Source organism: Sander vitreus, chromosome 6 (genome assembly GCF_031162955.1).
Source record: "Sander vitreus isolate 19-12246 chromosome 6, sanVit1, whole genome shotgun sequence".
NCBI lineage: Eukaryota > Metazoa > Chordata > Actinopteri > Perciformes > Percidae > Sander > Sander vitreus.
The window spans coordinates 13708793-13731100 of NC_135860.1; the positions used below are offsets into that span (position 1 = coordinate 13708793).

The 22308-nt window shown below is 40.4% G+C and overlaps 2 protein-coding genes across 9 annotated transcripts; both read right to left on the reverse strand.

Annotated features, from left to right (window-relative positions):
- Window positions 1-2121: 2121 nt before the first annotated feature.
- Window positions 2122-4112, reverse strand: LOC144519587 (cortexin domain containing 2-like). Its single transcript, XM_078252827.1, has one exon. The coding sequence runs from the start codon at window positions 2850-2852 to the stop codon at window positions 2670-2672; it is 183 nt and encodes a 60-aa protein (XP_078108953.1). The 5' UTR covers window positions 2853-4112; the 3' UTR covers window positions 2122-2669.
- Window positions 4113-4219: 107 nt separating this feature from the next.
- LOC144519585 (aryl hydrocarbon receptor nuclear translocator-like) lies at window positions 4220-20459 on the reverse strand. 8 transcript variants are annotated; one of them, XM_078252821.1, is made up of 21 exons: window positions 20086-20459; window positions 19326-19419; window positions 19126-19173; window positions 18977-19024; window positions 18738-18785; window positions 17884-18097; window positions 16369-16582; window positions 16110-16212; window positions 15945-16010; window positions 15707-15792; window positions 15475-15551; window positions 14732-14866; window positions 14531-14605; window positions 14037-14188; window positions 13662-13787; window positions 13094-13181; window positions 9651-9838; window positions 8314-8503; window positions 7604-7778; window positions 7387-7523; window positions 4220-7294 (listed from the first exon to the last, which is right to left on the reverse strand). In XM_078252821.1, exons 1-21 carry the CDS (start codon window positions 20120-20122, stop codon window positions 7211-7213), a joined length of 2385 nt encoding a protein of 794 aa, XP_078108947.1. In that variant the 5' UTR covers window positions 20123-20459; the 3' UTR covers window positions 4220-7210. The 8 variants fall into 8 exon arrangements, with proteins under 8 accessions (XP_078108947.1, XP_078108945.1, XP_078108946.1 ...); XM_078252819.1 differs by having other exon boundaries at window positions 7604-7781; window positions 20086-20458; XM_078252820.1 differs by having other exon boundaries at window positions 7604-7781; window positions 13662-13784; window positions 20086-20457.
- Window positions 20460-22308: the final 1849 nt, after the last annotated feature.

The following is a 22308-nucleotide window of genomic DNA, read 5'->3' on the forward strand; positions in this document are numbered from 1 at the left end:
TATCAGAATTGAGTATTCATCCAGATCATGGTTTAAAGGTCTTTTATCCAACAAAAATGTCATGGTCAAGAATACTGAAATAAATTTACTGCCAACACATTTAATAACAATATTGTAATTTGTGGATTAGCACCCCAATCAAGCTCTACAGTATTGCATGTGAGAATTGTAAGATGAAATGAAGATAAACTGTAGCGACATTAATTAATCAAGTCATTGCACTTTTTAATCACACTTTATATTCTGATAAATACTTTGCTCCAGGAATAATTATAAAGTGTGTCATTAAACATTTCCACTTTCCAGTGTTGCAAGTACTACTTTGAGAGTAAACTATATCACAAGCTACCAAAATACCCTGAAATGACATAACTAACTAGAGCTAATTGGCGCTAATTATGGAGTTTCTGAATGATACCAGGAGATTGTCGAGTACTTTTTCATTCATTATAGGAGGTGTAATTTCATGGCCTCAAAGCGTTTAATGCTATATAAGTAATTTCCCTTTTTAAGCAAACTGAAAAAACTTTGTGAATAGAAAATCCACATCTGACTGAGAGGCACTGAAAAAAAAAAAGTGTTCTAGGCAGTTCTATGACTCTTACCTTTTTTATTCCTGCCCAGTAGTTTTAATTACTAGGCTATTAAACAGTAATCGCTGATTTGAATTCACTTTGAGAGCCACTTCAGGATGCACATGAATAATCCGTCCTGTTTTTTTCTTGACTCTGCCTATTATTATGATGCGGCCTCTATTGAAACACCACTGATCAGTTATCAACACATGCTACAAGCTAAAGGGGTTATTCAATTTGTTCAATAACACGCAACTTGTAGTGGCATGAAAGTATGTGCAAAAGCTATAAAACTTTGGTGAAAACAGCAGAACATCTGTTTTGCATTATAGTTCTATCATTGAGAACTTTGAAACATCTGTGCCCTATTAGTGTGGAAGGGGAGGCATTCGCCTCGTGTTTATAAAGCAGCTTTTCACAATGTACATTCTGGTATGACGAATAAATCACACGTGATCTCATGGGGTCAGCCTTTCTGTTCTCTGTAGGTAAAGTAAAAAGGTTTGGCTGTTTGTATGTTGGCATGATACAAGGTGAATATAACAGGTTACCTCCTGGTGAGATATGCCATTTTTTGTAAAGTCATGAAATTTTGATTAAATGCACAGGCTCTGGTCAGAGACCAGTGATTGCTGATTAATTGTTTTTTGTTTTATCTACCAGTTGAGCTTAACCAACACTTTATATGTACTACTTTATTCTGATTTTCAATATGCAGGCCTTCATGTTTATCACACCAGAAAGGCCTACCTGGATGGAATCATCAGTTTTCAAATTTCTAGATTTAGATGGTAAGAAGATTTAATTATGTCTAGACCATACAGCACACAGAATAGTCACATAGTCATTTTAAATAGTTACATTTCAACAAAATTTCAATGTGTTTCAAACAACTACATGGTCTCTCTTTGAGTTTTCTAAACTTGAAACCAGAAATACCTCCATAAGTATATAACACTAAATATTAAATATAGTTTGTAATTTACATTGCATACTTACGTTATTTGTAGTCTTTGGTTGCTGCTGGTAGACACCTTTTTATATTTTTTGTACTAAATGTTGATATACACACTTAACTAAAGGATAATTAGGAACACCTGTTAAATGTCTCGTTAATGCAATTATATAATCAACCAATCACATGGCAGCTGCTTCAATGCATTTAGGGGTGTGGTCCTGATCAATACAATCTCCTGAACTCCAAACTGAATGTCAGAATGGGAAAGAAAGGTGATCTAAGCAACTCTGAGCGTCTGAGTATTTCACAATCTGCTCAGTTACTGGGATTTTCACGCACAACTATTTCTAGGGTTTACAAAGAATGGTCTGAAAAAGGAAAAACATCCAGTATGCGGCAGTCCTGTGGGCGAAAATGCCTTGTTGATGCTAGAGGTCAGAGGAGAATGGGCCGACTGATTCAAGCTGATAGAAGATCAACTTTGACTCAAATAACCACTTGTTACAACCGAGGTATGCAGCAAAACATTTGTAAAGCCACAACACGCACAACCTTGAGGCGGATGGGCTACACCAGCAGAAGACCACTCATCTCCACTAAAAATAGGAAAATTAGGCTACAATTTGCACAAGCTCACCAAAATTGGACAGTTAAAGACTGGAAAAATGTTGCCTGGTCTGATGAGTCTCGATTTCTGTTGAGACGTTCAGATGGTAGAGTCAGAATTTGGCGTAAACAGAATGAGAACATGGATCCGTCATGCCTTGTTACCACTGGGCAGGCTGCTGGTGGTGTAATGTGTGGATGCTATCCTATCAATATGGGCCAACATTTCTAAAGAATGCTTCCAGCACCTTGTTGAATCAAATCCACGAAGAATTAAGGCAGTTCTGAAGGCGAAAGGGGGTCAAACACGGTATTGGTAACACACGGTGTTCCTAATAATCTTTTAGGTGAGTGTAAATAGGTAGAAACTATATAAAAGTTGGAAAAAGTATCAGACAAAACTCCACCGGACTGACTCGGTCATAAAAGGTGCCTCAAAATATTCTTTGGCTTGTGGCTACTCATTTTTGTTATCCCATTTGAGTTTGAATAGATGGCATCATGGCTTTACTGTAAAATGTGTAGGTCCATCACTCTTCTTGCTCATCCTGGTATGTCGTGACAGAGATATTACTGTAAGGGTCCAGCACCATCTGAGCGCAGCGGACTATGGTCACCAACAAGAAGAAGCAGAGCAGGAAGAAGAAGAAGAAGGCAAAACCAAGGTCCACATCCACATCCAACCTGGACACGGGGAGGACTGGAGGGTCCATGTTGACAAATCTACCAAAACAAATTAAAGTCCATCGATTCCTCAGTCAGCGTCTCATCAGTTTACTTCCCTCTTGGTAGTTAACACTATCAAAGCAGTTCCACAGTGCTTTAATTATTCAAAAATCCAGTATCTCTTTATCTGAATGGGCTCTACCAGCTCTTCTGTTGATGCTCACATACAATCCATTGACACCAACTCTTCTTCCGTTTGTTTTTTCTGAATTCAACAATCCATTCCTCTACGTCTTGGGTCTCTTTTTCCTTCTCCCAACATTGACACCTACTGTCCTCCCAAAGACAAGATAGCCTGGTGGACACACACAGCCCCATTTGGCACCCGTGTCCCCCATGAATAGTTAATAAGGAGTTTGGTAACGATCAGGCCGTTCTGAGATTAGAACACCCAGGCATCTCGCTGGTCTCTACAGGAGAGAAGACCTTTACAGGAGATGACACCTTAACTGGAGTCACTGGATCCCTGGTCAGTACAAGGTATGGACACATGACAACACTACAGAAACATGGCAGAGTCAAAACACAGGTTTTTAAAGCGTTCTAAAATAAATGTGGCGTGCAGATTAAGATGCTATACTGAAGCAATCAGTGCATCCTACAAATACCCCCACACAAGGTTTTTGTTATTTTATAATCTAAAATTGGTGGAATATAAGAGTATAGAGAAGTCAAGATGCAGAAAGGAAAACAAAAAGGTTGAGGAAAGAGAATAGGACGCCTTAGTGGTAATCCACTTGAGAGGGGTTGGAAACTGATCCTAACCAAAAAAAATGCAGATTGCTTGTATTCTGATGCCTCTGATGCCACTATAGACACACACACACACACACACGTTAGGAGTAAAGTGACTCTATGCAAATAACAGTGGATCTGAGAAAACAACTGTGCGAAGAGTCAGTATGTGGTGAGATGATACCGGCAAAACAACATTTACAACACAAGACGTCAGTCAAGTGCAACTTTAACAGGGCGCAGTTGACACAGTAAACCTATCTTTGACCAGTACTAGCATTAATGCCATCCGTTTGCACCCCCAGGCTGTGAAAGAGGAAGGACGAAGGCAGAAACTGATCCCAGGAGATACACAGATATACAGAATAGGGAAAGAAAACAGATACAGTCCAATCAAAGCAAGATGGCTTTGGTTTCTTCACCAATTAAGAACATAAAACTGATTCAAGGAAGTGAATACATGCATGGATGTAACTAAAAACAGCCATGACTCTTGCATGAGTGTGATCAGTAGAGTGCACTGCTCAAACAGCCATAATGAACAGGACTGGAAATATATACAACTTTGTGATTAAGGATTAAATGATGCCGCGTTCAACTGAAAACACTGTCCAACATCTTCACTTTCAACAATTTAATACAAAAACCAAACATTTCTTTCTCTGGTTTAACATTTCATATACAGTATATATTTGTGTTTCTATGAGTGATAAAAGTTCACATCATTGGAAAAGCAACCTGGATACAGAGCAACCAATAAAGACAACACAGTAACCAACATACCATCTTCTTGAAGATGGACAATTATCAACATTGGTTTACATATAATTACATAATTTGTCATAAGTGTGCGAGTGTTTCACACAATGGAGATCTGTAATAAAAAGGGTCAAATTTAAACTAATTCCACATATTAAAAATCTAAATATTTGAGAAACATTATCTTTCATACCACAACATTCTTCTATAATACAAACTTACCAAAAATGATTGTAAAACACAGGTGGCTGGACCTTGTTGAATAAGACCTAAATGTTTGTCACAAACAAGAGGGCTTTTTTTTTTTTTTTTTTTTTTTTTAAGGGCATTCTTGCTTGTAGATCATATTGTTTTAAGCTCTGTTTATTCCATTTCAATCCTGAATACCCTGATCAAACCATTAATTAAATACAGAATAGGGCAAGGGAGAGCTCAAGAGATCATCAAAAGTTTCACAAATAATAAAATACTTGGGAAACTTTTCAATAAAAAAGGAGAATTCCGGCCGATTTTTACCTGAATCTTGATCGCTAGATGTCACAGAGTACTGTCCATAGGAAAAAAAAAACGACCAAAATCTGTGCTAGCAAACTGGAGTTGCTGCAGCTTATGGCCAGAGCTCCCAGTTAGCTAAAATGCCAGTTGTGGGGGCATATTCTAAAGAGTGCCTTTGTGCCTCTTAACAGACACAAAATGCAATTAAAATTTCTGTGCAACTAGCCACAACTGCAGTATCTCATGGTCATGGAAAGGTAGACGATAAACGTTTAGGTAATTGTATTTTTGCTTTCTTTTGCCACAATTCAGAAAGGCACAAACGCGAACCATTTCTTTTCCACAGTAGATCAACACACGTTATTCTTACTCCAAGCTTCTTCCCTTGTGAACACCTCCGATCTTCACTCTTCACACACTACGCTCTATCTGCACACTACCGTTTACCATTTCCTGCAACAACCGAATTCCCATGGGACTTCAGCGCGAGACTAGAGCTAGCCTTCAGTAACGCTATTACTGTGCAAGCCACAGGCATCATTTGGACCATTTCCATGTAGTAACATAGTCACTGATATGGTCATAACCACTACAGTGCTCTACTACTACTTCAGCTTGATGTGCAAACTCCCATACAAGTTCTACGCGATAAAGATCACCGCATTTGCAGCGAACATTTTGAGAAGGATGACAGTACAAACTTTAAATTTAAACGGTTCTTCACAATGTCTGAGTTGAAAAACGCATCTTGTTGTCACGTAAGGGCCCTGTTCATGTTGCACAGAAATTTTAATTGAATTTTGTGTCTGTTAAGAGGCACAAAGGCACTCTTTAGAATAAGCCCCCACAACTGGCATTTTAGCTAACTGGGAGCTCTGGCGATAAGCTGCAGCAACTCCAGCTTGCTAGCACCAATTTTGGTCGTTTTTCCCCCTCTATCGACAGTACTCGGAGACCTCTAGAGATCAAGATTCAGGTAAAAATCGGCCGGAATTCTCCTTTAAAATCAAACATTACTATCACACCTCTCCATTTCAAAATAACATTAATCAAGGAAAACATTTATAACAACAAATAAAGAATGGCTTTAAAAAGTACACAATTCCTGCTTGTTAATTATTGCTGTGTGATATCTTTTACAAAAGGAGTACAAAAAGCCCATACTTGGTACAGGGTAATGCAGGGCGACAGAAAGAAGAATATCAAGCGAGTCAGAAACCCTACGACTGTGTTACAGCTGATAATGCCACTGTACGCATCCATTTTACATACATACACACATGCATACTTTATATATGTTAATGTAGGCAAAGAAAAATAGATTGTATACATTTACAATGGGTACATAGACCAACAGTATGTAGCCATTGTAACATTGTGCGTCTGTTGTTTGTTAAAGGACATCATTCAATGAAGAAAAAACCTCACATGTTCCTTAAGAGGATACACAAAATAATTAAATTTATAAGTGAAGCCATCAATGTACATAGAAAACTGTACTCAGTAAGTATAAATCTACACATTGTAGAAGCACTTCATGAAAGCGGTGCTGACATGCAGAGACATGCTGTGGATTTAAAACTGTGAGTGAGGTTAGCACAGACAGTGATGGTTTGTGTGCAACAGCTGAGAATTGGAAATGAAATCACCAAAGCTGTATATCCCTGCAATTTCCTGAGAGTTTAAATCAACGATTGGAGTGATTAGTCTACATGCTAAAAGGGTAAACAGCAAAATACACTTTCCATCAATGCCTGAGAAAAACTAGAAACACATGAGAATAAAAGGCCGTGGTGTGTATGTATGTTTACAAGTGAGAGAGAGAGAGAGAGAGAGAGAGAGAGAGAGAGAGAGAGAGAGAGAGAGAGAGAGAGAGAGAGAGAGAGAGAGAGAGAGAGAGAGAGAGAGAGAGAGATAGATAGATAGATAGATAGATAGATAGATAGATAGATAGATAGATAGATAGATAGATAGATAGATAGATAGATAGATAGATAGATAGATAGATATATATATACACACACACACACACACACCTACAACATAGGTTGTTTAGCTTTGGGCAGTGCTAGTTAGAGAATTTGCTTACAATGGCTTGAATATTGTTAAAATAATTATCTTTTAGTCAGTAGCAAATCCTTGATTTTCCTCCCCTTTATATCTGCAGTCAGATATATCCCTCCATCTTTAACTGGCTTGTGGCAGTGCAATTTAAGCCATGCAAAGCAAGGGAAGAGTACTACTCTCAGGAGCAGGAAGAAAAGCGGAGCAGAAGAGCTATATAAAATAAGAAAGAGTGAGGGCAAAAACACTCAAGAAGACAAAGGGGTAGACCAGCTGACAAGTATTGACCAGGTCACTGGCCGAATGAAGGGTAGATGGGAATCTCAAAGTCATCGCCGTTAAAGTTGGCAGGCTGATCCAGCATAGACAACACATCCTGAATAAAATTGAAGGAGACAAAGAGATATATTTTAAGTGACAGAGAGAGGGATAATAAATTGCTTGAGAGATCAGGCTTGTATTACTCACAGGAAACATGTCTTGCTGGTTGCCCTGAGCATGAGGATGCTGCTCTGCATTACTCTGCGAGTGCTGCTGGCCTTGCCACTGGGGCCACACTGCCTCCGCTGCTCGAGAGGGGAACTGTGCCCCAGACTGAGAGCCATCTGAGATGAAGTACAGAAGTATGAGAGGATGCACCAGTATAACACAGAGACACAGATTCACACAAATGCACATAACCTACCATAACCATTGGTGCTGAGGCTGGCACGTGCATTAATGGGCGGGTAGTTTGCATTGTTGGTTGGGGTGGGAGCAGCGCCTGTAGGCATCTGGCCAAAAGAGTTGGTAGAACCACCACCAAATCCTCCCATGGGAGCAAACTGTGGAGACATGGTCTTTGCTGCCTGGGGAGCCACCTGCTGGTTAGAATAGGAAGAGTGACTCCATTTAGTCTGAATAGTAGGTGGGGTCGATGTTAAATAAATAATGTGTGATTAATACCTAGGGATGGGTATCGTTCAAAAATGTTCGCTCCTTTACAACTAGGCTATGTGACGCACATTGTAGTGCAGCCTCTCAAAATACATTACACATGTGAGCCCCGTCTTTGTGTAATGTAGAGTTTTTCCTGCATGCCTCTGCAAAGTGTAATGTTAGAAAGCCAAATGACAACCATTAGATCTTGGTAGAAGCATGCTACATGCTTATTGGCTCACTGACACTCATGACATTTACTCCTCAGGTATTGAAAATTGGTAATGAATGACCAGGCATTTTTTGATACTCAATATTAAGGAGGCGATTCAGTCTGTGCTTAAAAAGTATTGAATTCTGTACTCAACCCCATTAATAACTGGGATAGACAGACAAAAGTATCATTTGTCATCATCATAAAACATACCACTAAACGCAAAACAAAGTCAGATAATGAATCTTGTTGTACTGGCTTACCTGGTTATTAAACTGTGGTCTAACTCCAGCTACAGCTCCAGGCCATCCTCCTGCTGGTCCTCCATGGAGGGGGCTGCCAGTGCTAGAGGGGGGAACTGACTGGGGAACTCCATTCTGACGAGACATCTGAGCAAGCATCTGCCCTGCTGAGTGGGCTGGCTGTGCCATCTGTGGAGTCATGTTGACTGGCCTGCCGACAAAAGTGAAAGGAGTGATCATATACTAAGCGAAACACAACATAAAAAAAACTGTTCCCCCATATATCAATGTTAGGAAATCTGTTGAAAATAACCATGGAAACCTCTTATTATGCCAAAAAGCTATTGTGAATTCAACTTTAGCAGCAAATAAAGAAATTGTATTCAAAGTCAACGAATACAAGATGCATGTCTTTCCATGAATATTTGAGACATACAATAAGTGCTTTCAGAAATACATTCTGAAGGTAATATCTTTGTCAGGCAGCATCTGCAACCACTTAAAGCACATGCGGTAAGCCTCTGATCTCCTATACCCTTCATTTCGATTTTAGTATTTGGCAGACTCCCATTTAAAAGAACTAGGAGTTTTCCTATGGGCTGTTGTTGCACACAAGCCAATATCATACAAAGAAGTGCCCCTGCTAGCTCTGCTAGTCAGTTAATTCACTTTAGCTAGTCATATAGTTTACAGTAGATACTCTCATTATCTTCAGATCTCAATTTAAGTACATTATTAATTGACAAAATCACTGTTATCTTGAGATCTGACTTAATCATGTTATATTTATTATTAACTTGGAATAACAGGATAAGAACTACAGGCACCCTCCTGGTTTCTGCGCTGCGCCATGTTGTAGTAAATCAATGGCATTAACTGCTTCAAGAAACTGATTAGACGTATTGCCTTCAGGTTTAAGATCAGAATACGATTTATTGCCAAAGTAAGTTTTCACTTACATGGAATTTGCCTTGGTGTATTTGCTACATACAATGCACACATGAAAAGGAAAAGAAGACTGTACGGTTTGTGTAAGGTGTGCAAAAATATTAATCAGGGGATGTATTTAAGTTGTCAGTACAATATATGAAATGGTCAGGGATAATAGTCCATGATGTGTGTTAATGTAACGTGTAGTGACTGTGAGTAGGGGGTTAAGAGTCTGTCAGTGGGGGGTCCTGGGCCTTGTTGATGAGGCCGACTGCAGTTGGAAAGAAACTGTTTTTGTGGCGCGAGGTTTTGATGGACAGAACCCCTGCCAGAGGGGAGTGGTTCAACCAATCAGGTGTACATGTACAGTCATTAGGTGTACATGAAAACACATGAACAGACATGTATACACATAGAAGACTTCCTACCTGTATGCATCATTGGAACGACCAGCAGCGAAGTTATTGGCTGGAGGGTAGATCTGTGTGGTGGCAATGGAGGTGGAGGGCAGGCCCTTGGTCTGATCTGGGCCTTGGAAAAGAGAGGGATAGAGCTCTGGCTTCTCAAGGCTCTTGCTGTGGTCTGGCACTGCCGCGGTCACTGGCTGCACCGACATCTGGGGACCACCAAAAGCATCAGTCAGGGATTACACTTACCTTGGTGAAAAATGGACCTGTCTCAAATTTTGACATTCATCATCTCAATCTAAAAATTTAAATGCTTGAAATCAACAATTCCTTAAGGCTCCAGTACACTTGAATTTGTTGTGTTTACCAAGGCTGTCAAACATTCAAATATGGCACTACACACAAAAGCCTGTATTTTTTCTGCAATACAATACGTGTTCATTTAATGACATTCACAACAGACGGAGGAGGGTGTAATCATGGTACTGTAGGAGGAGACACCGCCCAAGCTCCATTTAATTCATGTAGCCTAAAACAACAGATTTGTCTTTACATTTTATACGTATGCTAACAAAAGTAGACAGAAGTAGCAGAATTAGGATAACAGAATACTAGGTAAATAAAGAGTACATAACATAAAGTAAATAAGTGCTCTGCCATCGGCAGTTAGTTTCGGTTTAGTCTATATCCTTCGCTTTCCACTTCCAGGATTGCTCCAGTGCTGCAGGAAATTCCGCCAGATGCATGTCTTTTCCGTTTCTTTACGCTTTCTTTGTGTTGGAATTTTAAATTTGGTGGATTTATGAGGACTATGGTTAACTGCTCCTACAATATCTGCATGGTAAATTGAGATAGCTAGCTAGACTATCTGTCCAATCTGAGTTTTCTCTCGCACAACGTTTTCCTCCCATCCCCGAATGCTATGTGGAGTAGCCAGACCCTCCTTCAGCGCGCTTTTGAGGAGGGTCTGGTAAAGTGAGACTAGTTTCAGTTTAACATTCTGGCACAGTTCCATGACAGTTTAACTGACATTGTTACACCCACTATATCTTATGATCTGTGCCCAAGCAAACATTGACAAGCATCTTTTATTTACTCTCCAAATGCCCTTGTTGACTATCATTTGTAGGCACTCGGGCTGAACAATTTTTGAAAATAATCTAATTCCGATTTTTCAAACCAATATTGCGATAGCCATTTAAAATGCTCTTATTTTTTAAGCTCTTTATCTGCTGTATTATTCAACAAACACAAACAACGAATCATTGTATAGTATGACCAACACAATATTAGATAGATTAAACATAAACTGTTCTTTCCTGTAGGCCAGGCCTGTATGTCATTATATTGATAAAAATTTGGTGATGCTTGAATTTAAATGAATGACATATATTTTTATAAACTACTTCAATCACAGTGACTTGATTTGTTGAACATACAGCCTTGTAAACATGTAATAATTACCATGACAATATAAAGCACTGACAAATAAGCCTGGTGTAAACATTAATATGAAAGTCAGTAACAAATCACACAAACTAAAGTGGAGATTGCCTGACTAAATATGTATATGTGCACAAGTATGGCACTGCCAGCTATAGTGATCCTACGGCTTGACCACGTCAGTTGTAGCAGCAAAAAAACTTTTCAGCTCCGCTGCGGCTCTGTTTACATTTTTTGTCTATGCTCCGGTATGGCAACCTGGCTAAAATATGTGCAGGAGGGCATGTTGTACCGCTTATGCAGTGTATTTATCATAGCTGTGAGCCCAGGCTTGGTCACTGAGGTGCATCATATCTTTCGCAATAAATGTTAGTCCTTGAGTAATTTCCACATTCTGTTCAGAAGTACATACATATGGAGTTACGCTTTTGCTTACACGGTCAGTGATCCCTGTCGTGTGGTATTTCGCTTTCTTGACACACTGCTGTTCAGCTTTTTAGCCATACAACTATCGTACATGGCTTTGTGGTGTTTATTTAAGTGGTGATACAGGTTAGTAGTGTTGCCCAGTGAGGCAGGAACATTAGCAGAAATCTTTTGAAATGTCATGTATTTCCAAAACTTTTCCAAACCTTTAAAATAAAAATTTAAAAGTCCATGACTTTCCCAGGATATTTCATGAGTGTACAAACCCTTGTTCTTCCAGTTTAACAGTTTTGTGAAGGCAGTTTTCTTGATACATATAAAAAAAATAAAAAATGTCTACTTGTTTATAATAATATGTCATCTGTTTTTCTGATTTGTAAATCACTATTGTTGAATTTGTTCGACAGCCAGACAGGGTTGTCAGATATACCTGTACTACAGCTGTAACGTTAGTACAACCATGAAAGCAGCAAACAAACAAACAGGCTCAACAGAGATAGATTCTACCCGACCTATAAAAAAAAAAAAAAGGCATGTTTCTAACAGTTGTGTGACCAGAGACTAACAAACCCCAGGTAAACATTGGAGATGTATTTGAAAGATGGAGACAGCTTAGAGCCCAAAAGGACACAGAGTTGGCTAATTTCCTCCAGAACAGTTAAGAATTAGCTTCAGGCTAATTTATCACGGCTACAAGGGACGGGTATTTTATGTCATTTCAACATTTGTGTACTCACATTGAATTATACAGCTAGAGTACCCGAGTTGGTTACTCGCAAAACAAATTGAGACAGCCAGTAAAGTGATCCCGACTGGTCCTGGCTAATGCCGCCATGCTAACCCTGCTAACTGCTAACGTTACCGGAGGACCAGTCAAGCGGGCCACGGCTGTTTACAACGTGTAGCCTGTTCAGCGGCCGTAGCCGACAACGGTGGGTTATTTTAGACAAGAGAGGGGGGCTGTAAATCGGGAAGAGAGGACTGTGAGTTTGCAGTGTGTTTAGCGATTGTTGCTGTAATTCTAAGCCAATAAAGTGTGTTCAGTCCGGTGGAGAGGACGGGAAGGTAGTGTTATTTTTAGCGGTTCATATCATAATTCTAAGCCGAGGAAGTGTGTCTGTCAGTTGGGTACAGAGCTCCGCGTGAGCACGGGCTTTTATGACATGCATGTCAATATAGCCAGCATCTAACGTTAGCTACTCCGCTGTGCTGTGAAGTAATGTCTGGCTATGTGAGACTCTCTCCAGTATTTTGAATTTGAACTGCAGTAACTATTTTAAACACTAGCTGTCAGTATTACATACTGCATCCTTTAAGCATGAACAGCAGGCAGTTGAGTTGTGATAATGGGTCCCTCCCAACATCCGGTTCTGTTTTCCTGCTTAGCAAATAATCAACATTCTGCCACTGCTTCCATAAAACAGGCCTGGCCAGTTATTACAGCAAGGGACCCAAGAGAAACAAAAAGTAATCTATGCTTCAGTCAAACATACAGGTCTCTCTTGAGAATGAGACCCTGTGTCTCAATGAGATTACCTGTACAAATAAAGGTTAAATAAAAAATAAAATGTGTCCCCATACGTGCATGGCCTAACCTGTGAGAGGGTGATTGGTCCTGCCTCATACAGACCATCTCTGGCTCCACTTCCCTCTAGCTCGGCCTGCTGCTGCTGCTGTAACTGCCTGAAAAGGGAAACAGAGAAAGAGAGAAAAGAGTCGGTCTAAATAAAGCCTCATTCCCATTTCCATGCCCATCCACTATTGAGTGAGAAAGCCCAAACACCTGCTGACAAAATAGCACTCAACCCGTCACCGGTAACCATGACAACATAAGAGAAATAAGAAGAGAGGAGGAAGACAGTGACACAAAAGGTCTGTTGTACAAATACATACCGCTAACATGCTACTCCACCTGTGATAACAGTCCATATTCACTACTAACTACTAGACATGCTTCTTATTATTAGACGACAGCACTATTTTTCTAATGCTACAGGAGAACATAGACAAATACAATGGAGAGAAGAATCACCCAGAGTAGGAAATATTAAACAAAAACAGAAGGACTGTAGTTTGCTAGAAACAGCAGTAGTGTCTCCCATGAAGAAACAGCCCCTGTTCTCCCATGCAGGGGGAGCATAGTCAGGCCAGGCCTGGTCTCACCTGGCGGCAACCTGTCCAGGGCTGAGCATTACAGGAGGGCAGTTTGGGCTGCTCTGACCCAGGGAGGGGGGCAGCAAACCCCCTGGGGAGGAGATGGGAGTGAGGGGGTCCTGAGTCGAGTTTCTACTGCCCCACAATCAGAGATGGGTTCAGAGGAGAGGTGCAGGGAGAGATTGATCAGTGTGTTGTTTATTAAAAGAGGTTGTGGTAAGGGTGTAAGAGGAACTGGGGATTGAGGGCGATAGGTAAGCATTCAGACAGGGGAATCTTTCACAACAGTTTTCAAGACATCAATGGTTTCATTATGCACTGTATTTGTATTTTGTTATCATGTTACATAATCCTGGGAATTGGTAAAGTCAGTATGTGACTCACTTGACATTGACATTGGTACAGATGATATACTCAATGTCCTCTGAAAACGGGTTTTGGAAGGTGAAGGAGCTGGTTCTCATCCAGATCCATTCTCTCGATTTGGAGCGGAACCGAAACATCACTGACAGAACCTGCCCCTTCAGCTTCACCACCTGTGGACAATAATCCAGCATGCCAAAGTTATAATTAAGTGTTTTCGTAATCAATGAGCAGTAGGTTTACATGCACACAAGAAACACAGTTATAGGTAGATATCAGCTAACACATTGGTAATTGAATTTTACCAATAGTCAACTTTTTAGCTTAAAGTGGCTGATTTAGACTTATAGGAGGCTACTTTTGGTCTCATTTATTCTGATTACAAAGATGCTACATGTAGTCATCTATTCTTTTATTCTTGTAAGTACATACATTCACATGGTAGTATAAACACAAGAGACAAAAAAATAAATAAAAATTAGTCCTCAAAAAGCTGCACTTTTAGACAGTCCTACCTGTTGGAAGCTGTCTCTCAGTAAGCCCTGGTCTTCAGGGTGTGCAAGCTCGAGAATATTTTTCCCCAATAATTCCTGCAACACACAGCAGATAATAAAAGCACCACCAATAGCTCAGAAGACATTAACACCAACTTCTGACGCAAAGATTTTTAGAGGATGTTGTCTGTCCCTGACATTTCCACCAGCTGGGAGTCTTACCTGGGGCTGGTAGTCGACAGCGGCCATGCAGCGGTGGTCTACGAAGGTGAACATGCCCTGGCAGTTATGGCGTGAGATGAACTCCACTGGAACACTGATACTGTTGATGTCTGTGTCACCTGGGCAACAAGTCACCTAAAAAGGAGAAGAAAAAAAAAAGATCAAACCCAATTTTTAGCATAAGCATTATAAGCTACCATCATAATGTTTAATGGGCCAAAACAAGTGAGACACTTTAATTGTGCATTAATCACATTTATTTTTACATGTTCAACTTCAACTGGCTATGTATTGAGTGTCGATTACTCAAATTTCATGACTATTATCAATGTTCTACAATCGACTGCTAACAGGCAAAAATAATTTCAAAACTCACTGTAACAGTGCAAACGTGAGTCATAATCCACTTCAGATAAAACTGTAGATTGTGACCATGAAATACTGCCTTGTGGTAGATATGCTTTTTCCAAAGAATCTCCCAACACCAGTAAAGGTGATGTTATTCTTACATTGTTAATATAAGGGTGAAATATTACTGCTGTTTGTTAGAGATGAATACACATTTGCAGTTAAGATGTAAAGATCCATACCAAAGGTTACATTTACACAACTTTTGTTTTCTTGTATCAAACATATACTACTCAATAATTAACTTAAATGATTAGTTAAAAATGAATCATTGCTCAACTAGCTTCAGTGCAAAAGACACGTGCACAGCTCTACACACAAGGCATCCATCATACCTGTAATCTTCCAATTGCAACCAGACAGTAGCGATTCCCCCGAGTGTTTTCTGATTCATCGTCTGTTAAAGATACTCCTGAAACAGACGTGCAAAAAATGTGTTAACACAGGCCACAAAGAATAACTCATTCTCACACGAAAAGATTCAGCATCATACACAGGTCCTGGCCATAAAAGCAAATTTAACAGATAGCTATATATAGCCAACTCTTGTAAAATGACTAGTTTTACCTGAAGGGGGCCAGGACTTGATGTATCCTGTACAGTGGACCACAACATACTGGGGCTCCCCTTCCTTGGCTGTACCCAAACCATTCCTGAGGTGAAGGAAGAAATGATAACATATACTGCAAAATATGTTTGGAATTACGTGCATCTTATTGCTACTGGGTTACTCCAGGTTATGCTTATCTTCTGCACAGTAATCACAATTCAATAAAAAAAAAATAAAAAAATTGGTTTTTGTCACCTGTTTCTATTCTTAAGGAAGTTCAGTCTGTTCATGGACAACGGTTCCACGGGACAAGAGCCACACCTGCAAATACACACAGGCCACCACATGGAAAATGTATGCATCAAGACATACATCAATATACATAATGAACTAGATCATTAATTGTAGTATGACTCTCACCTCATTCTGCAAATGAATGATCGACGGGCTCCCATACTCATTCTGGCTGACGACTGCTGGCCTTCCTTTTTCACTGTTCCCGTCTTCAAGTCCAACATCCTCCCTTTAAATGTTAACAAGAGACAGAATTGACTCAATCATGGGTTTAATGAGGGGACCATTTGTCAACATTTATTTATATTGATAAACGGACGCTTTTGAGATAAATAGTAATAAAGCAAATCTACTACTGTCAGCATATTTAGTGTATGCATTGTACCCGTGTTGTTATTCTCAGCAGTAGAGAGCTGCTCTCTGAGCTTTTCTGTGTCATCTGGGTGAAGCTGATCATAAAGGGAGGAGCCGAGCCATTCAGACTGCGCCTGGTTGAGGACGGGTGTCAGGGAGTCAGAGACGTAAACAATGCGGCCAGTCTCGCATGACACCACGAACAAGAAGCCATCAGCTGCTTCCAGGATGAGGTGCTTCAGTTCCTATAGACAAATGGCAGCAAAGACAGGCTAAGCAGTAAGGACAAATGATCTATCATTAAGCATAATTCTAAAGTCTCTGGTTTTTTTTTTTTACTTTTTTGTGACTACCCAAATACGTATATATAAATACCTTCAGGTGCTTATTCTATATGTTATTAGGGGTGTCACGATTTAGATTTTATGATCTTTTGATTTCGACTATCGATATCAAAAGCAGGATCTAGGTGTGATTCCTAGGGCTGGGCATCATTTAGATTTTAACGATTCTGATTCCAATTCTTCCTTTCGATTCCGGTTCTCGACGATTCTCGATTCCGATTCTTTGAGGGGTGGAGTTGAAACGGGTCACATGCCTATTTTCACAAATAAGAGGAAAGTTTTATTTTGAGTCAATGGTGGTTTGCAGTTTTACTGCTTTTTTTCAATGTAAAATAAAGCCACACTAGAGCGCTGCTTTCTGTGCACCAAGGCTGCAACACAACAAGCGCCTGGCCACTACAGAAACCAAAACTTGCAAATATTAAATTGGGAAGTGATGATCGGATTTGAAACCAAATCCTCTAAACGATTCCAATAAAGAAACGATTCTACTGGAATCGTAATTTTTTAAACGATTCCAAATAGGAATCAGTTCTCGATGCCCAACCCTAGTGATTCCCCTAGTATTTTCTTCTCCCTCCACCCCTGCCTACTTGCAGTGCACACGTCCGTAGAAAACAACAACAACAGACACAGCGTAGTTTACCGGTAGCATCGGAGTTGACGGAGAAACAACAGAACCGGAAAAAAAACAGTGTAGCACCATTTTGCCTTCCCCCGTGAGTAAATTATGTAAACAAACAAAGCATGTGGGCTCTGACAGGACACAATGGTGCCTTCAGGTGCACCTCATTAAACTAATGGTACATTCAATTGCACCTTGTAAACTGAGAAACTCAAACTGTTGTTGCAAAGCACCCTTCTGCCATCTAGTGGCTCTTTTTGTGGCATTGCCACCCTGTTGAAAAAATAATAATTTGAATCGAAAATTGAATAGAATCGTGACCTTAAAATCACAAGTCAAATCGAATTGTCGATTTGGAGAATCGTGACACCCCTATATATTGTCTGCTGTAAGCATTACTTGTAAAAACACTGTTGTTGACTCCTACACAAGCAGTACGGCCTTGTTCAAAGTTGTTGCCTACTTTGAACATGCCTTCAGCAAGTTCTAAGATTTGCCCACAATAAATTCAATCAAGTCAATGAAGTAGAAAAAATTTATATTACACATCTCATTTCTCCCTCTCAGTTGCTCATACCTGGTCAGTGAGAAAGGAAGGTTTGTACGACCCATCTGAGTTGGTATTTCCACTTCCTCTCAGAGACTTCATATGGGACACGGCCATTCGCAGGATGGTTAGTTTGTCTGGTTTCCGTGCTAGTGCACTGCAGGTGGGCACCATGTCTGACAATTCTGTGATGTAGGCAGTCATCTTGTTCCGCCTCCGCCTCTCAATCTCACTGTGGTTCTCCCTGAAGCAAGGAAATGAGGGAGGGAGGGTGGCAGAGGTGGAGAGAATATGAGGGATCGAGATGGGGGAAACAGACGGGCAGGTGGACAACATGGAGTAGAGTTTAGAGTTAATGCTGCAATGTAAGTATGCCAACCGGGAAGAAGAGGTGGGAATGAGAGAAGGTGAGGGAAATAATGGACGCACAAAACTATAAATCAATTATCTATAAAAATGATAGTGAGAAAGAAAGTCTGGTCTTTCGAGCCCAGTTGGTGTGACAAAAGAGAGCAAATGCAGAAAGAGAAAGACCACTCGGATGTCCTGAGTGAGGGGAGAGAAAAGAGAGAGGATAGTTGCTCAAGAGGAAAGGATTACCAAAGTGTAAACAGTCCCTGAGTCACACACAGCGTAGCAGTTAGTGACAAATAAAACAGTGGTGGGCTGAGAGATACAACCAGCTGCCTTGGGCAAAGAAGCAAAACATTCTGACAGGCACCAAAACAGACGCATAGAGCGGTGAAATATACCAGTAATTTTGTGCTGGCAAAATGACAATGTGCTGGGGTCCTAGCAGGACAGGATAGTATTTGATCACTGCATTCAATATTAATATGGATACAAGCAGGAGAGGGAGCCTTCCACAGTGGTACAGGCCATACCTGGCTTGTTTTTCCTTATCTGCACAACTCTGATCTTCTTCCAAAAACCTGGAAATGAAACCAACCCACTAAAACAAGGCCCAAAATCACAACCAAAATAAAAAACGTGTAAGGGGAAAAACAAAACTTCGAAAGGAAAGGGAGAGCAGCATTGGGGGAAACCGGTGTATGAAAGGTGTTGCTCCCCTACACCCCCTACACACACACACACACCTATTTCTCATAATTCATCCTCTTACCTGGCAAAGCGCTCTTTGTCATTACTGCCTCCTGTTTCATCGTCACACCTGAGGAAAAACATTGCTTGTTATTGTGGTAGCCCAGACAATCCAAACACTTGATATACCACCTCATCTTGCTTTATGACGTAACAGACAGACAAATGTACCTGAACAACTTGTTTCCTTCTTCATCATCATCGTCGTCAAAGTCTGGCCTGTAATAAGGAGAAGAGAGACACATCAGTAGTTTCACACAAATATTCTCATAAGAATTTTGACCAGAAGTGTCAAAAACAAAACCAGTCAGCAAATTCACATGACACAAGACTGACATATCAGCACAAATGTGACCACCACACACACTTACGCAGGTCTTCTTTTGTTGGTCCCTTTTGGTACAACAGCACTACCACTTCCTTGGGTCCCACTTGCCCCCATACCCAGATTTGTGTCTGGTAACTCTATTAATAACACAGAGGCATAGACAGACGAAATGTATCAGGGATGGCAGGAAATTTCCTATTGAGCCTGAAGCACTCAAAAAGAAACTAAACCACTCACTGGAGCCCATACTCAAAGGCCAAATCAGCATTAACGCACACAACTGACATTGGTTTTATTTCACAACCTGTGTATTCAACATTAAGTTAGCTCCACATCAAATATTCTTAATTCGTGTTTGTAGATGCTAAAACAACCACTAAGCTAACGTTACATATAGCACACATATCAATCTTGTGAGCCACATTACCTAAAAACAAACACATAAACCGAGCTAGCCAACCGCAGCGTGGTAACATAACTGTTACGTTTGCTAATTTAGATTTGATTTCTCAAGTTACCTTATTTGGCCATGCAAAAATATCACAATTTAACAGTGAGTTAGCCGCTAATGTAGCTGGCTAGCATTTTAGCAAGCTAACACTTAGCTAGCAAAGTTATGCAATAACCATCTAGCCATACTGTGGCATTAGCTTTGCTACTAAGCTAACTTAGCTGATGCTGTCACGCTCTTTGGGAATTTGTCCGCTTTAGCTCTGCGTGAGAAAAAGCCCATAACCGATTAACAGTTGCGCAGTAACTTACTATGCCACTAAATTGTCACTGTGACTTTTATTGCAAATTACCTGGGTTTGAAGAGGACATGTCCGTTTGGAATAACATAAACAAACAACTTCGGCTGCGGAAAAAAATAAGCGTCAAGCCCCCTCTCCTCCCCCTTGCTAGCTGGGTAGAGGCTAACAAGTGCCTTACCGATTTCCTCACGTATGCGCCTTTATTTTGTTATAAACGCCCAAAGACATAACTAGAACTGTTCAAGGGAAACCCATGAGGATTTAGACACAGACAAAAATAACAGTTTATCTCATCCAATGCCCCCTTTTTCTGTTTTGTCCCGGTTTTAAACCCCCTTTATATTCAAGATGGCGTTTCGTTTTTCGTTTTCTGTCTAGAGCAAGCTGTCTACTGTTTTCTTGTCTTCTCTTTCTATTGGACCTCACAGGCCAGATACAAATGACGTGAAATGTTGGGAAATCCATTTTTTGCCCCTTGGGAGGGACCCATAGACCTCAACAGTCCCGCCCACAGCTGACTCCGAAAGTAAAAATCCCATTGATTTTCTCCATAAGGTTTTAGAATATCAGTCATAATGTCTAAACCATCCGAGGTAGACTGACTCCGAGCTACGTGGTTGTGAAACGAAGGTTTCTGCTCCTGTAGAAGCTAGAAGTCCGTATGAACTCAACCTTGTTTAAAAAAAAACATGTTTTATCCGCAATTTAATGGAGAAAAACGACACTACCCACAATCCTAAGCGTAACAGCAACGTCTGATTGGTCCAACTCGCTGTTACCATAAAAACGTCGAACGTCGAACGGCTAGAGCGAGCTTCTACCATTGAAATCTATGATAGTTTCTCTACCCGGTCTTGTACCTTTGCCATTTTTTTTGCTGTTTTTAAAATGTTTTTTTGCGCCGAATCAAATATGTTATGCTCACTATTCATCTCGTAGCTGGTTGGCTTGGTTCCAGACTTAAAACTCTTTATATATGACGAAACGTCAATGAAACAATTGAATGGGGAAAAACACTTCCGGAGACAGAGCCGAAAAAAAGTGGGCGGTCACTGTTGCGTGAACAGTTATTTATTAACCCTGATAACATCTTCTTTGTAGCGGCCATGTTTTCCCCCACATTAAGACCACACAGAATTAGGAATGAAGGAATTATTATTCCTTCTTTTCTGCAAATGAATCGCCTTTTTGAGGGGCTTAACATACTCAAAAACTCACTAAAATTGGCAGTCGTATCAATCCTGGTGAAAATGTACGTATTTTAAGGGTTTCGGGAATAGGCACACAAAAATGGCTCGCTAGCGCCCCCTACAAAGTTAAAAAAAAATTAGCCTGATTTCCTGTTGCCAGCAGGGGGCGCTATGACCAAAAGTCAATTTTGGCCAATACATGTCCTCAGGCCAGGACCCTTGTCACTCATGAGAAATTTCGGCCAAATTTGACAATGTACGCTAAAGTTACAACAACTTCTTCGTTCATTGATAAATGCTCAAAATGGCTGCCACGCCCACACCGTTGGACGAAAACTTTTGCTTTTAATAACCTTTCATTGTTAAGGTCTTAAGATGACACAGACCGAATTTGAAGTCGATCTGATGAAATCTCTAGGAGGAGTTTGTTAAAGTATAGCACCTTGACTTTTAGGCCTACTTCCTGTTGCCACTAGGGGGCGCTATGACTTTGAGTAAATATCTGCCTTTATGTGTCCTCAGGGTTGGACTCTTATGAATCCTGAAAAGTTTCGAGCAAATTGGACAATGTACACTCAAGTTACACCCACTTCCTGTTTCGATGGCAAAACACACAAAATTGCCGCCCCGCCACGGCCACGCCCTATGACGAAAAGTTTTTCTTTTAATAACTTTTCATCTTTAACGTCTTAAGATGGCACAGACCAAATTTGAAGTTGATCGGATGAAATCCCTAGGAGGAGTTCGTTAAAGTACAACATGTGGAAATGGCCAAAATCACACTAATTTCGAACTTTCAATTCAATTGTACGTCTTGACATGCTACATGTGTGTACCAAGTTTCGTTAGTCTACGTTAAACGTACTGCAGGCTCAATTTTTTTTATTTTGTAGGGGGCGCTAGCGAGCCTCAAAAAGGAGATTCTTTTGCTGGAAGAAAGGAAAGGAAGAATTCCTTCAGTTTCGATAGGGCCTTTGCCGTTGTCGGTGCTCGGGCCCTAATTACAATAAAATGTGAGAGGTCGGATTTTATGGGGTAATCTTCTTAGATGATTTAACAGGATGACCTATTTTCTGCTAAAGGA